This window comes from Microcaecilia unicolor, chromosome 2, assembly GCF_901765095.1.
Source record: "Microcaecilia unicolor chromosome 2, aMicUni1.1, whole genome shotgun sequence".
Classification (NCBI taxonomy): Eukaryota; Metazoa; Chordata; class Amphibia; order Gymnophiona; family Siphonopidae; genus Microcaecilia; species Microcaecilia unicolor.
Window position 1 is genome coordinate 31,636,691 of NC_044032.1, and position 15,712 is coordinate 31,652,402.

General features: G+C 48.2%; 1 protein-coding gene across 4 annotated transcripts in view; it reads right to left on the reverse strand.

Moving 5' to 3' along the window:
- The window catches only part of LOC115462841 (CUGBP Elav-like family member 4), a 162,304-nt gene that overhangs the window by 123,054 nt on the left and 23,538 nt on the right, over positions 1-15,712 (reverse strand). For 2 of the 4 annotated variants that reach the window (XM_030192880.1, XM_030192878.1), the window contains exon 4: positions 6,839-6,901. In XM_030192880.1, the coding sequence (XP_030048740.1) occupies positions 6,839-6,901 (63 nt within the window). Of the gene's footprint in view, positions 1-6,835; positions 6,902-15,712 lie in introns of all 4 variants that reach the window. The other 2 variants (XM_030192879.1, XM_030192877.1) reach the window with 1 other exon arrangement.

Here is a 15,712-nt window from a genome sequence, read left to right on the forward strand (position 1 = left end):
GTGAAACGTCAGTCGTCAGCGCCGCCATGGCTCCTCCCCTCGCACCATCCTCGCGGAGTCGCACTGCATTTGGATGACGTCTAAACTTCAGAGGGAGGGGGAGTGGAACTCACCAGGTGTTCGGGGCGGAGTCGCCGCACCTCTAGACTGTTGCTCTGAACGTTCGGACTCTACTGCGCATTTGCAGGTGAGTCGGTCACGTCTCATTTATATGTTTGATAGAACCTACTACTTACATGTGTAATTTATTTATGGTTCATTTGTATCCCACATTTTCCCTCTCATGCAGGCACAACGTGGCTTACAGAAAGTTAAGTAAATTTACAATGTAAGGAATATTGAAAAGCGTACAACGAATAGACAGGGGGAACAGTAGCTAACAATGGGAACCTAAGCAGGGTGAGGGTCGGGAAGGGTGCATCAATCAACAGAGTAAATAGAGGAGTAAGTTTTCGCAAAGAAGTAGGTCTTCAGCAACTTCTTGAAGAGGATGTGGTCCGCTTGTGTTTTAAGGTGCTGCGGGAGAGCATTCCAGTGTTTAGGGCACCAGTAGCGGAAAGAAGAGGTGAAAATCTTCTTATACTTGACACCCTTACAGTTTGGGAAGTGTCGATGGAGTTAGGACCGAGCAGCAGGATTGGCATTCCTGGGTGGAAGGTCGATCAAGGGGAGCATATAGTCCGGAGCAATCCCATAGATGATTTTATGGGTTAGGGAGCAAAGCGTAAAATTAATACGCTCCTGTACATTTGTATCCCACATTTTCCCATCTATTTGCAGGCTCAATGTGGCTTACATAGTACCGTAAACGGCGTTAGCCGATTCCGGTATAAACTAATACAATTACAAGGTGATACTGTGGTGGAGAGAGGTACATGTGTGGTAAATAAAATTGGGGGAATTAATTAATTGGCAATTAGTGGCACCAGTAATACATATAGATGCTATTATTCCATAAGTTGAATGCACAATTGGCATCTTTCTTTAGGCATCAATTTTTACAATTGTCGTTAATGTGCGTAAGACCATCTGTCACACAGCTTTCAACAGGCTGATCCCAGAGGGTTCAATGAAATTGAAGTGCAAGAATAGCGCAAAGAATTTCAAAATAAGAAAGATAACGTTATCAATGCAGAGTGTTAACAAACAATCAAGCAAGCACAACACAGAAGAACAGGTCTCCACAGATAGTGGAAAGCACACAAACACAGTGGAGAAGGCGGTTAGCTTGGCAGAGTTTAAAAAGGGGTTGGACAAGTCCATAGACCGCTACTAAATGGACTTGGGAAAAATCCACAATTTCGGGAATAACATGTATAAAATGTTTGTACGTTTGGGTAGCTTGCCAGGTGCCCTTGACCTGGATTGGCCGCTGTTGGGGACAGGATGCTGGGCTCGATGGACCTTTGGTCTTTTCCCAGTATAGCATTACTTATGTAATAAATGGTGGATGTGTTTCTGCTACAATGCTTGCTCCAGGCATTTAGTTGACTCATGATGCAGGCATTGTAGTTGAGACATGGCCCATGTCAAGTCATATTGAAGTGTAATAAAGGACTGTAGACATCTACCATTTGCTGTCTTTGCCTTCTCCACTGTGTTTGCGTGCTGTGAACAAATAATCGACATGTGCCAATTTGAAATCTTCTCTAGCAGACTTGCATACAACGTTCGTTGATCAGTGGCCTAAAAAGGCATGTTTAGAGGGATAAAGAAAACCCTTAGAGAGGGAAGGTTGACAGTTACATATAGATCAGTAATTTCATCTTTTGTAACTAAACTGGAACTGCAAATCCATAGATACCATGGGCCAATAGCGGGATTGGCTTGGCCTGTCAATATCAACCAGGGTTGTATCAATTCTAGAAATCTGTGGACAGTTCTGGACAATCTCAGGTCTTGGCACGTCCCTGAATACATAGCATTTGAGTGGAAGTCACTGAGGGCTCCCTGTGGTCAGACCAAGGCAGACCACCAACCACCTATGTTTCCATAGAAGAACAGTATATTTTATATTTTAAGGAATACCTAACTCAATTGACTGACAACAGGGTATTTAGACTGAGGCACAACAAATATTTTTTTTCAAACAAGAGTAATCAGTAGTAGTTGGCCTATTTCAATCAAACACTTGAATTTCTTTAACCAGTTCTCCCGAGATTGTCTTCAGATCCTGGGATCATTTGTTTGGAAGAGTATCGTAGACCGTATCAGAGAATGGAATCCTACCGAGGTTCTTATTTTCTTATAGCCAATACGGACCGATTGTTTCCAGTGCCAGGAAGTGATCTGTGCGCACTCTTATAAACCTGGCCGTTTCCATCAGGATTTCAAGGGAAGTGGAGCAGATTTTAGAACTTGAAAGTAATATACAATCCATATTTACAGACTAGATGACAACCTGGCCAGGAAAAACGATTGAAATATTGCATAACATACAGTAGCGAGAATTTTCATCTCTCCCCTTTGGCGCCCTCTACGACATCTCATCTGTCTTTCTCAACCAGATACTTTGGAAAGTGGATTCAAAATCTGAAATATGAGTTCAACTGCATTTGCGACTTATTTGAATCCGGCTGCCAAACTCATTTGGAAAGTTCCACGAAGAACCCAGCTGTGTCATATATTATCACATCTATAGATGCCACCTGGTATTTATTTATTTATTTATTCATTCATTCATTTTAGAATATCTTAGGGGAAACAAGAGAAGGACATTTGGATTTAACTTACAACTTTCCAGTTGTAGCTCAAGGTGAGTTAATAGTCAGGTACAGTCAGTGGCGTTCCGAGGGGCGCTGACACCCGGGGCGGATCGGCAATGCGCCCCGCCCCCTCGGGTGCAGTGCCCCTCCATGCAGTGCGACCCCCCCCCGGCGAAGGGACCCCCCACCCCGGTGAAAGAACCCCCCCCCAGGTGCACGTCGCGCCGGTCAGCGTCGTTCGTTTCCATGCTCCCTCTGCCCCGGAACAGGTCCTGTTCCGGGGCAGAGGGAGCATGGAAACAAACGACGCTGACCAGCGCGCGGCACCCCCCCCCCCCCAACCGGTGTGCACCCGGGGCGGACCGCCCCCACCGCCCCCCCCCCCCTTGGTACGCCACTGGGTACAGTAGGTTTTAGAAACTCTGATTTCTGTTATTGGATCAACAAAATGGTTGACACCAATATTATTGTAACACTAGTAAAAAAGGCCCGTTTCCAAAACAAATGAAACGGGCGCTAGCATGTGGTTTTTGTTTTTTTTTTTGCTTTCTTTTTCTGTTTGATATTAAGGGATATATTTTTTTTTAAAAAGGAAAAGAGTTTTTTTTTTTAAAGTTGTAAAGTCTGTATGAGTGTTTGTGGTTTTGAGGGGGGGTTGTGGGGGTCTATGGGTGTATGCTATTTTTTTTGGGGGGGGGAGGGGTGTTTGTGGGGTAGGGTAGCGTTGTTCTGTATGAGTGTTTGTGGTTTTGAGGGGGGGTTGTGGGAGTCTATGGGTGTATGCTATTTTTTTGGGGGGGGGAGGGGTGTTTGTGGGGTAGGGTAGCGTTGTTCTGTATGAGTGTTTGTGGTTTTGAGGGGGGGTTGTGGGGGTCTGTGGGTGTGTGTGCCATTTTGTGTGGGGGGGTGTTTGTAGGGGGGTGTTTGTGGGGTAGGGTTGTTCTGTATGAGTGTTTGTGTTTTTTTTTGGGGGGGGGGATTATTGGATTCTGTGGGTGTTTGTAAGAGATGTAGGTTTTTACTGTTTCAGTTTTTGTATTAAGGGGGTTGGGGGAGGGAGTGTGTGTGTATGAGTGTGAAAGCAAGATGTCTGTCCATGGCAGTGTGTGGCATTTTGGGTGGTGGGCAGTTTGGTTGTATGTATGTGTGTTAGTGAGTGATGCTGATTGTCCATATTAGATGTGGGTTTTTTTTGTGGCTGGTAGGGGGTGATTCTCTGCATGTGAGTGTGATACAGTAATCTTAATTCAGCAGGGCACTCTGATGTGGTATTTGTAGGCACTTGTATTTTTGTTGAAACCAGAGGGATCCGTTGCAGGCAGGCAGTAGGAGTAGATATGGGTTTTTTTTTCGAGTGTGGAATGTGGGTGGTGTTCTGTAGGGGGGGGTGGGGCTGAGGGCGCATGTGTCTGGAGGTCTCCTTGTAGGCACTGATTTTAGCTGGGCACTCAGGTGGGCTGTGATCCGTTTTTTTTAGGAGGGGGTTGGGCGCCGGAGGTTTCCGTTTGGGTGGTTTTTTTGGGGGGGGGGGGTGTTGGTTGGTTTTAGTGTGGAATGTGGGTGGCGTTCTGTAGGGGGGGCGGGGCTGAGGGCGCATGTGCTTGGAGACTCACCGCGTGAACAGCTTGCAGAGTAAGGTCCGCAATGTAGTGGTTGTTTAGTGGCGTTCTTCGTCCGCGCTTTCCTCGCGGTTGGTCCCCTTGCTGGTAGCTACCCCCTCCTCAGGAAGGGGCGGGACTCGTGTGTGTTTGTTTTTTTTTTTCCTGAACGCCGCTGCATTTTCTTCGCTGTCCCACTCCTGCTCCTCTGCAGCACCGGTCCCATTCAATGGCTTGGTGGTTTCTAAGTCCATGTGAGTGTTTGGGAGGTGGAACCGTACTTTGTGTGCATCACCTGAGGCACAGCCAATCAGCAGCGCGTGGGCGGGGCAAACACTGATGTTAAAAAGTGGTCTCTGCCGCCTCACTTTAGAACGTTGGGAAAGTGAGGCTTCATTAGAATGTTGGAGGTGCGTTTTATATAGAGAGATTAGTTTGGGGCCTCATCGATCCCTTTCTCCAATGTCTCTGTAGAAGTTAAAGAAGAGACATCTGAAGAATGCCCAAACAAATACAAAATGTTTCCGTGTTCTATATATTGTACCTAGTGTTATGCTTTATATAAATTTGGTTTCTTATTTATTCTGTAAGCCACATTGAAATGAATAATGATATTTGGATAACGTGGAATATAAGTATCAACAAATACCGTATTTTTCGGACTATAAGACGCACCGGACCATAAGACGCACCTAGGTTTTAGAGGAGGGAAAGAGGAAAAAAAAATTTTCCTCTTTCCCTCCTCTAAAACCTAGGTGCTCCGGTGCGTCTTGTCCGGGTTTTGGACCTCCGTCCCGTACTTACAGGATTCCATGTTCCCTGGTGGTCTAGTGACGTCGGGGCAGGAAAGAGCCCCCTCTTTCCTGCCCATCGCGCTGCTCTCCGTGCTTCTCGAAGCACGGAGAGCAGCGCGATGGGCAGGAAAGAGGGGGCTCTTTCCTGCCCCGACGTCACTAGACCACCAGGGAACATGGAATCCTGTAAGTACGGAACGGAGGTCCAAAAACGCTACCATCGGACTATAAGACGCACCCCCCATTTTCCTCCCAAATTTTGGGGGAAAAAAGTGCATCTTATAGTCCGAAAAATACGGTAAATAAATACAAATCAATTGATCAGACAGCCAGAAATAATACCAGTGATTAACAGGAAGAACACATCTTCTTTCCAGAGGGAAACCCAAATAACATACCCCCAAACCACTGACCGATATGAAGAAGGTTTAAACTGTCCACTGTAATGGATGCAGACAGAATACGGAATCATATTCCTAACGACGGTAGGGCATGAACATTAATTGGGTGTTAGGCTTATTTTACTGTATTATATATGAACTATTTTTTAAGTGTTTTAAAATTGTTTATATTTTATTTATGAATTGTATTTTATACTGTTGTATTTTGGAATTGTACTTTCTGGGACTAGGAGGGTGGGATATGAATATAAGATTAGATTTACATGTTAGGAGCTAAAGCTCAAGAGCATTTATGGGTCACTTATGTTTGTTTTGTCCAATGCAATAAATCAGAGCCTCTGAAGTATCTTTGTTTTCCCCAGGACAACAACATTGTAATCAACCACTCTGGTACAGTGGGATAACATTCAAACAAATCCGTAGTCAAGCGGAGAACTCGAACGCCCCACGGGGGAACACAGGTATATGAGAAAGTGGGATGTTTGACCAAGGCAAAACAAAACCTGGAGAGATGAATCTCAAGAACACTTGTTTATTGATGAAAAAAAAAGAGTCTTTTTTTCATCAATAAACAAGCGTTCTTGAGATTCATCTCTCCAGGTTTTGTTTTGCCTTGGTCAAACATCCCACTTTCTCATATACAGTGGGATAATATTACAGCATCTTAGCTGGTTACTGGTTGAAAAAGAGGATATGAGTTAAGTTTCATCTGTAGTTGTAATGGGAGCACTGATCCCTCTAAGCTGCAGGAGAATACAACAGTGGCGTACCAAGGGGGGGGGGGGGGGGGGGTGCCGCGTGCCGGTCAGCTTCGTTCGTTTCCATGCTCCCTCTGCCCCGGAAGAGGAAGTAACCTGTTCCAGGGCAGAGGGAGCATGGAAATGAACGAAGCTGACTGGCGCACGGGCACCCCCCCAGCGGCGTGCACCCGGGGGGGTTCTTTTGCCGGGGTGGGAGGGGTGTCCTTTCACAGGGGGGGGCGCTGCACCCGGGGGGTTCTTTTGCCGGGGTGGGGGGGTTTCCTTTCACCGGGGGGGGGGGGGGCGCTGCACCCGGGGGGGTTCTTTTGCTGGGGTGGGAGGGTGTCCTTTCGCCAGGGGGGGTCACGCTGCACCGGGGGGGGGGCGCTGCACCCAGGGGGTGGGGCGCATCGGCGATCCGCCCCGGGTGTCAGCTCCCCTAGGAATGCCACTGGAATACAATATTGAAGCAGCACCCCCTAGTGGTAGCAATGCAGTTGGAGGACACCAGCTCAGCTTAGAGGGAACAGTGAATGGGAGCAAGAGGAGGGGGGGGGGGGGGTTAAAGATTTATCAGGAGAAAGTGTGAATACTGACGACCTGCATACTGCTGCACTCCGGCATAGGCTTGCTGTAGGGGATCCGCTGCAGTCGGACTCTGTGCTGAAAAGGAAAAAGAGACAAAGAAGGGATATCAGAGAACGTTGATCTGCAAACATATTTCACACTGGGCTGGAAACAGAAAGAAGGGTTTCCGATAAGGCGAAATAGCATAAACGCTCTTCAGTACATCCGGCTCACTATCAACCTTTTACAATAAATAATGTTAGTGATTTCTTTACACAAGTACACAGAGGGCTAAATGATAAGATTTAGGGTTACCATTTTTCGTCCTTTAAAAAAGAGGACACTTGTCCTACCCATGCCCCGCCCATTCCATGCCCTCGCCTGCCCCTTTCAGCCCTCTCCCCGCCCCTTGTCGCACCTTGCCCCGCCCCCTGTCGCATTTTCCCCTCCCCTTGGTCACCCCCTCACCTCACCTTCCCTCCCCCCGGCCCCATCACCACCTCTCCCCTTACTCACTATCTTCCCTGGTGGGCTAGTGACTTCTTCGGGGCAGGAAAGAGCCCCCTCTTTCCTGTCCGGAGCGCTGCTCTGCATCCTGTATGCTGCCTGTGACGGTCTTGGCGAGATTCAAAATGGCCGCCGAGAATTGAAGCGGCCTCGCAAGACTTCAATTCTCGGCGGCCATTTTGAATCTCGCCGAGACCGTCACAGGCAGCATACAGGATGCAAAGCAGCGCGCCGGGCAGGAAAGAGGGGGCTCTTTCCTGCCCCAAAGTCACTAGACCACCATGGAAGATCGTGAGTAAGGGGAGGGGAGGTCCGCCGCACGCACGCACGCACGTCAGCATCAGCCCGCCCATTTGTCCAGAAATCCGGACAAATGGGCAGGCTGGCCAAAACCCATCTGGACGCCCGGACATGTCCTCAAAAAGAGGGCATGTCCAGGTAAATCCGGACTTATGGTAACCCTAATAAGATTTCATTTGAACTGGATGGACCTAACAATTTTCCAGCTCTGGTTTGGATTGGGTGTGAGCGGTTGCTTGCCGCCCTGTTTGAAACTTTGCATAAGATTTTAGTATTGAGTGGGACAGGCACGGCAAGATTTTAAGTGATCCACAATGATCCATCCTAAATACCAGACAGCAAAACTCTTCCACAACTAGACAAAACCGAACTCTCTATACCTGACTGCTTCAGTCACTCTAGCACTAACGAATGTTAACACACTACCACCTCATTTCTCACGCCGAAACGAACTGATTATCTAATTTAATCTATAATTCGCTCTACCATCTATGTACTCAAGGCAATGCCACTCTGTATTTCTCATTCCGAAAATGGCGATCGCCACTACGGCATACTGTAAGCCACATTGAGCCTGCAAAAAGGTGGAAAAATGTGGGATACAAATGCAACAAATAAATAAATAAATAAATAAATAGACAGACAGATAGATAGACGAGTTACTGTTTTAAAGCTATGTGAACATTGACTATTCAACCAAGTGTGAGCAGTGAACAGTGAACATGGAGGCAGAATTTAAAAATTCTACCTGCATGTTCACTTTTCACACTTGGTTGATTAGTCAATGTTCACGTTATTCCAGCTATTTCTGTGTTCAGATTTGAACACCTAACTTAGGGGTCCTGTTACTAAGCTGTAGTAAAAAAGTGGCCTATGGTAGTGCAGGTGTGCGTATTGGGCGTACGCTGGGCCAAAAAGAGCTTTTTTTTTTTTTAATGGGAAAGGAAAAGGGCATGTGGTAAAACCGGCCCTGAGCCCTTAAATGTTGTTAATAATACTACTGGATAGTTCAATCATGAATTGATAACCACTGTGACTGTTGGGCAGACTGGATGGACCATGCAGGTCTTTATCTGCTGCCGTGTCCTATGTTACTATGTTCCTCCTGCCACTGCATAGGAAAGCACATTCCCCCCATTATTCAAAACCATTTAACCGGCCAGGAACAGTCCCTGGCTGGTTAAATGGCACTGAACTGGCTATCTGGCGATTATCCTCTGCTAAATATTCTCGTTTAGCGTCTAGGAGATAACCGGCTATATCGTGCGATAGCCGGCTATCCCCAGATATTCAATCCATATCCAACTATTGTAAGTGGCCACAAGGCTGCTGAGAAAGGGGTGGGGCAAGATTCCCTTTGCCCAGCCTCCAACAGGGTCTCTCTGTAGGACCCGGGTGATTGTATTAATGCGATAACCCGGGTCCCGGTACACAGGAGAGTGACAGATAAGGGAGGAGCAGACATAGGAAGGTAATGGGGGTGTGTGTGGGGGTGGTGGTGGCGGCAGCAGCCCGAGTGTGGGGGGGGGGGGGGGGGGGGGAGACAGCGGTAGCAGCCCTGCCCTGGGCCCAGCTCTGTCTCTCGGTGGCCCTGAGCAGCCACATCGGGCTGCTTAAATAGCTGGTACATCTTTAGCTGGTTTAAAGTGAACCAGCTATCTTTGAATATCGACTTAGCCGGTTCATTTGAAACCAGCTACAAATAAACCGGATATTCAATGCCGGTTACCTGAAACGGCCCGGCATTAAATATCTGGGCTTACTGCCAACTGCAGGAGTTAGCCGTGCTCCCTCTCACGGTCTGAGTATCGGCCCCATTATGGTATCCGGCTATATGCCCATTTCGTTTTGGAAGGGAAATACTGCTGGTCAGTAATTCTGAGGAGAGGCGGGGGAATGGGGGAGGGCAGAGAGAAGTGGTAGGAAAGAAGATTCGCAGAAATATGCTGCTGATCTATTAAAGTCCACATTAGTTTTCTTCAGAACAGTAGATCTACTGTGCCAAGGCTAACGCTAAAGAATGCGCCTACTTTTGCAAGTTCTGTCAGAGCCAATAATATTGTCGTTTAATTGCCCACGGACCTCCTAATTCTAGAAACTTGCCTGCCTAACATTAAGTTTAGGGCGCAAAGCTGCACGCACAAGTTAAAGAATAAGGGCAGTTGTGCACATAACTTAATGTGTAACCAGCTAATTGGCTGTTATTGGTGTTAATTGGTGATAATTGGCATAAATGCCCATACTCGGTATTCTTTAAGAGGCGCAGACAAAATCCATAGCATGGAACTGTAAGTGGTGCGTTGACCTGGGAGGAGCATGGGTGGATCAGGTGACTGCCTATCACTAGCGTGCACAAGTTCTACAATACTGGCAGTTACATGCCTAACTGCCTACAGTTAGGTGCGAGCATTTAGCTCAATCATTTAGCTAGTGCAATGGCTCGTGTCTAAAGTTTAGTACATAAATGCAGACTTCCACTAGTACTGTATAATGGCAGGAAGTAAGTCTGTTTAAAGCAGTTTGAAATTAGCAACCATCTCCCTCTCTCACATATCTCAGATCCAGCGGCGTACCAAGGGAGGGGTGGTGGGGGCAGTCCGCCCAGGGTGCACGCCGCTGGAAGGGTGCAGAGAGCAGCCACGCACTTGTTGGCTCTGCTGGTTCCCTGCTCCCTCTGCACTGAAAATGTGCGCCGGCGGAAGTCCACTCTCGCTCCCCCCTCCCCCCGCGCCGTCAACCTGCCTGATCCTGGCTCCGCTTCTGGTGACAAGCAACTTTTGCCTGACTTTGTGCCTCTGTCTGTGGCGCATGCAAGTTTTAAGCTTGAAGGCCCATGACTTTCACAGTCTTAAAAGACACCCAAAAGGTCAAGATCGCAAAACAAAATACGGCGGAGAAGCGCAAGCCTCCTTCCTAAATCCAATTTAAATCACTGTACATCCCTAATCTATAACCATAATTATATCATTTCATACAACAAGCTTGCTAGAGGCCTCACAAAATTTATGTAGATTAAAATTCCTGGGTACCATAGCACGATTTCCAGATTATTAAGATTGATTAGGACAGCTGATGCAGTGATTAAAGGAGCCAGAGTTTACGGTTGTAATTAATTAGGTATTCAGACACAACAATAACTGAATGAACAAAACGAATGTGTTGATCCGGCAGGAAGTTATATCCAATCGTATGTTTTATGCTCTCATTTAGGTTTGCCAGTGGCCACCAGCATTTCACAAGTGCACCTACCAAATCTATTAACCTTTCCTCCTTCCTATCGTGGTGGGGAATGAAGCTGATTGCTTCTCACTTTGCAGAACCTCACGGTGGAAGCAGCAGCTTTGTGATGGACACGGCGAGTTTAACGTGTGCCGGCAAGATCTCTGGGACCTCACTCTGCCTACACTGGGGACTTGCTCAGTGGGGGGGAGGTCCAAATTGGTGCCAAAATAGTTCTCCTAGAAGATAGACTCCTCGTGCATCTCACAACTTACCCCCTGCATTTCTTGTGTTTTCTAATTTCCACTGTGCATTTTCAACTTAAACCCAAAACTAACTACTCCCCCCACCTCGCAATTATCCCCCCTTCCCATTCCACACATAGGCCTTCCTCGGGCTACCTTAGGAAGGTCTGGTGGAGTCTTTGGGAGCAGGAGTGAACCCCACTCGTTCATGCCCCGTGCCGCTGCTCCATTTGCACTGGCTGCTGAGACTTCCCGCAGCGGCCTCTTGAGACTGTCGCGGGGGGGGGGGGGGGGGGGGGGGGTGGTCTCAGCAGCCCTTTTGTGATTGGAATCACCATGGGCAGGACACTGGCTCCAGAGGGAGCAGCGGCACGGGACAGAGGCGAATGGGGTTTGTTCCTGCTTTCGAAGACTCCACTAGATAGAGAGAGACGGAGACAGGGCCGTGCCAAGGGTCTGTGGCGCCCCCTGCAAGGGATCGGGTGGCGCCCCCCCCTCCGCAAGGGATCGGGTGCCGCCCCCCCCCCCCCCCCCGTGAAGATGATCGCTGTCCTTTCTCCCCTGCCCTCCCGCTCCCATGTCCCAACTGCCCGCCCTCTTCTCCCCCCAACAAAATCTCTTTTAAATTTACCTTGACGTCAGAAGAAGGCGGGACATTGAGCGAAGGGAAGACTAGTAGAGACGTCGGGAGCGCCGCCTCCTTCACTGACGCTGCGCCGTTCGCTGCCCTGCCAGCCGGACGGAGGTAAATTTAAAAGAGAATTTGTTGGGGGGGAGAAGAGGGCGGGCAGTTGGGACATGGGAGCGGGAGGGCGAGGCCAGCATGGCCCCCAGAGGACGGCGCCCCCCCTGCCACGCTTACCTCGCTTACCGCGTTGCCACGGCCCTGGACGAAGATAAAGTATACCTGTATTTAATCTTGAAGAAGTGGAACCTGTGCAGGCCGCCAGATTCTGCTCTGGCCACCATGATGGGCAGACTGGTTGGACCGTGCAGGTCTTTATCTGCCGACATTTACTATGTTACTAAAGTATTTCATCATGGCAAAATGTGGGAGAAATGCAGAACATAAATGAGCAGATAGACTGTGCAGAGGTGCTTCCTGACAACTGCAATCTTATTTGTCAAGGTGGTCTTGGCATAAGGAGACCCCCAAAGTCATGATTGTATCTTGAGTGGCGACACCTACATTTTTCATCATTTTGCCATTTTCGATATGAAGGTTGGCAGCTATGAGTTTTTGTTTGTTTGTTACATTTGTTCCCTGCGCTTTCCCACTCATGGCAGGCTCAATGCGGCTTACATGGGGCAATGGAGGGTTAAGTGACTTGCCCAGAGTCACAAGGAGCTGCCTATGCCTGAAGTGGGAATCGAACTCAGTTCCTCAGGACCAAAGTCCACCACCCTAACCACTAGGCCATTCCTCCACTGTTGCTACTATTTATTTGAGATTCTACATGGAATGTTGCTATTCCACTAGCAACAGTCCATGTAGAAGTTGGCCCTTGCAGATCACCAATGTGGCGCAGGACGTCAGACTCACAGAAACAGAAGCCTGCACAGCCTTCTAAATGGAATGTTGCTAGTGGAATAGCAACATTCCATGTAGAATCTCCAATAGTAGCAACATTCCATGTAGAATCTCCAATAGTATCTATTTTATTTTTGTTACATTTGTACCCCACGCTTTTCCCACTCACGGCAAGCTCAATGCGCCTTACATGGGGCAATGGAGGGTTAAGTGACTTGCCCAGAGTCACAAGGAGCTGCCTGTGCCTGAAGTCGGCCCTTGCAGATCACCAATGTGGCCGCGCAGGCTTCTGCTTCTGTGAGTCTGACGTCCTGCACGTACGTGCAGGACGTCAGACTCACAGAAACAGATGCCTGCTCAGCCTTCTACATGGAATGTTGCTAGTGGAATAGCAACATTCCATGTAGAATCTCCAATAGTAGCAACATTCCATGTAGAATCTCCAATAGTATCTATTTTATTTTTGTTACATTTGTACCCTGCGCTTTCCCACTCATGGCAGGCTCAATGCGGCTTACATGGGGCAATGGAGGGCTAAGTGACTTGCCCAGAGTCACAAGGAGCTGCCTGTGCCTGAAGTGGGAATTGAACTCTGTTCCTCAGGACCAAAGTCCACCACTCTAACCACTAGGCCACTCCTCCACTGTTGCTACTATTTATTTGAGATTCTACATGGAATGTTGCTATTCCACTAGCAACATTCCATGTAGAAGTCAGCCCTTGCAGATCACCAATGTGGCCGCGCAGGCTTCTGCTTTTGTGCAGGACGTCAGACTCACAGAAACAGAAGCCTGCGCAGCCTTCTACATGGAATGTTGCTAGTGGAATAGCAACATTCCATTTAGAATCTCCAATAGTATCTATTTTATTTTTGTTACATTTGTACCCTGCGCTTTCCCACTCATGGCAGGCTCAATGCGGCTTACATGGGGCAATGGAGGGTTAAGTGACTTGCCCAGAGTCACAAGGAGCTGCCTGTGCCTGAAGTGGGAATCGAACTCAGTTCCTCAGGACCAAAGTCCACCACCCTAACCACTAGGCCACTCCTCCACTGTTGCTACTATTTATTTGAGATTCTACATGGAATGTTGCTATTCCACTAGCAACATTCCATGTAGAAGTCAGCCCTTGCAGATCACCAATGTGGCCGCGCAGGCTTCTGCTTCTGTGAGTCTGACGTCCTGCACGTACGTGCAGGACGTCAGACTCACAGAAACAGATGCCTGCTCAGCCTTCTACATGGAATGTTGCTAGTGGAATAGCAACATTCCATGTAGAATCTCCAATAGTAGCAACATTCCATGTAGAATCTCCAATAGTATCTATTTTATTTTTGTTACATTTGTACCCTGCGCTTTCCCACTCATAGCAGGCTCAATGTGGCAATGGAGGGTTAAGTGACTTGCCCAGAGTCACAAGGAGCTGCCTGTGCCTGAAGTGGGAATCAAACTCAGTTCCTCAGTTCCCCAGGACCAAAGTCCACCACCCTAACCACTAGGCCACTCCTCAGCTTTCCTCTTTGTTTCACACGTTCTATAATTTGTGTGTCAACTATAAAAATGCTCTGTAATTCTCTGGACCACCTCATACACCAACTGATCCCATAACTCTCATGTAGTGCATTTATAAGGCATTCGTGCAAGGAAAACAGCATTTTAAGTGTAGAAATGGTCGATTATAAACTTGTCAGTGGTAGATGCATGCAAACATATGTGCATATGTCTTGTATAGATAGAAATTTACCTGACCTGGACAAAGGCGTTCCAGGGGCTGGGTCTGGGGAGGACTTTGGACTTACTTGCTTCTTTTATTAAACATATGCATACAACAAACTGGTGAAATTTGTGTGTGCTTCAGAGCAGGTGTGAATTTGTGTGTGTAGTAGAAATGGGCTATGAGGAAAGGCTGAAACGGCTAGGGCTCTTCAGCTTGGAGAAGAGACAGCTGAGGGGAGATACGATAGAGGTCTATACAACAGGGGCGTATCTGCGTGGGGCCACAGGGGCCTGGGCCCCCGCAGATTTCGCCCTGGACCCCCCTACTGCCGCCGTGGGTACCTTTGCTGGCGGGGGACCTCAACCCCCACCAGCCGAGGTCCGCTTCCTCCTGCCGCTGCGAGGTTTTTTAAGTTCATCGGGATTCGTCCTCCGTCACTCTGTGCTGCTCTTCAAAGAAGCTGCTAGCTGAATGCAGTTTCGGACTGAGTCTGACGTCGCTGCTGCATGTTGTACATGAGTCTGACGTCCTGCACGTACAACGTGCAGCAGCGACGTCAGACTCAGTCCGAAACTGCATTCAGCTGGCAGCTTCTTTGAACAGCAGCACAGAGTGACGGAGGACGAATCCCGATGAAGAACTTAAAAAACCTCGCAGCGGCAGGAGGAAGCGGACCTCGGCTGGTGGGGGTCCCCCACCAGTAAAGGTACACACGGCGGCGGGGGGGGGGGGGGGTCGGAAATGGTGGCGGCGGCTGGGGGGGGCTATAATGTGCCCCCTCACTCTGGCTTCGGCCCCCGCTACCGCCGACTTTCAGATACGCCCCTGCTATACAATAATGAGTGGAGTGGAACGGGTAGATGTGAATTGTTTGTTTACTCTTTCCAAAAATACTAGAACTAAGGGGCATGCGATGAAGCTAGAAAGTAGTAAATTTAATACGAATCAGAGAAAATGTTTCTTCACTCAAAGTGTAATTAAACTCTGGAATTCGTTGCCAGAGAATGTGGTAAAGGGTGGTTAGCTTAGCGGGGTTTAAAGAGGGTTTGGACAACTTCCTAAAGGAAAAGTCCATAGACCATTATTAAATTGACTTGGGGAAAATCCACTGCTTATTTCTGGGATAAGCAGCGTAAAATGTATTGAGCTTTTTCGGGATCTTGCCAGGTATTTGTGACCTGGATTGGCCACACTTGGAAACAGGATGCTGGGCTTGATGGACCTTTGGTCTGTCCCAGTATGGCAATACTTATGTACTTGGGATTCTGAATGGAATCTTGCTGCTCTTTGGGGTTCTACATGGAATGTTGCTATTCTTTGTTTCTCTGCCAGGTATTTGTGACCTGGATTGGCCACTGTTGGAAACAGGATGCTGGGCTTGATGGACCT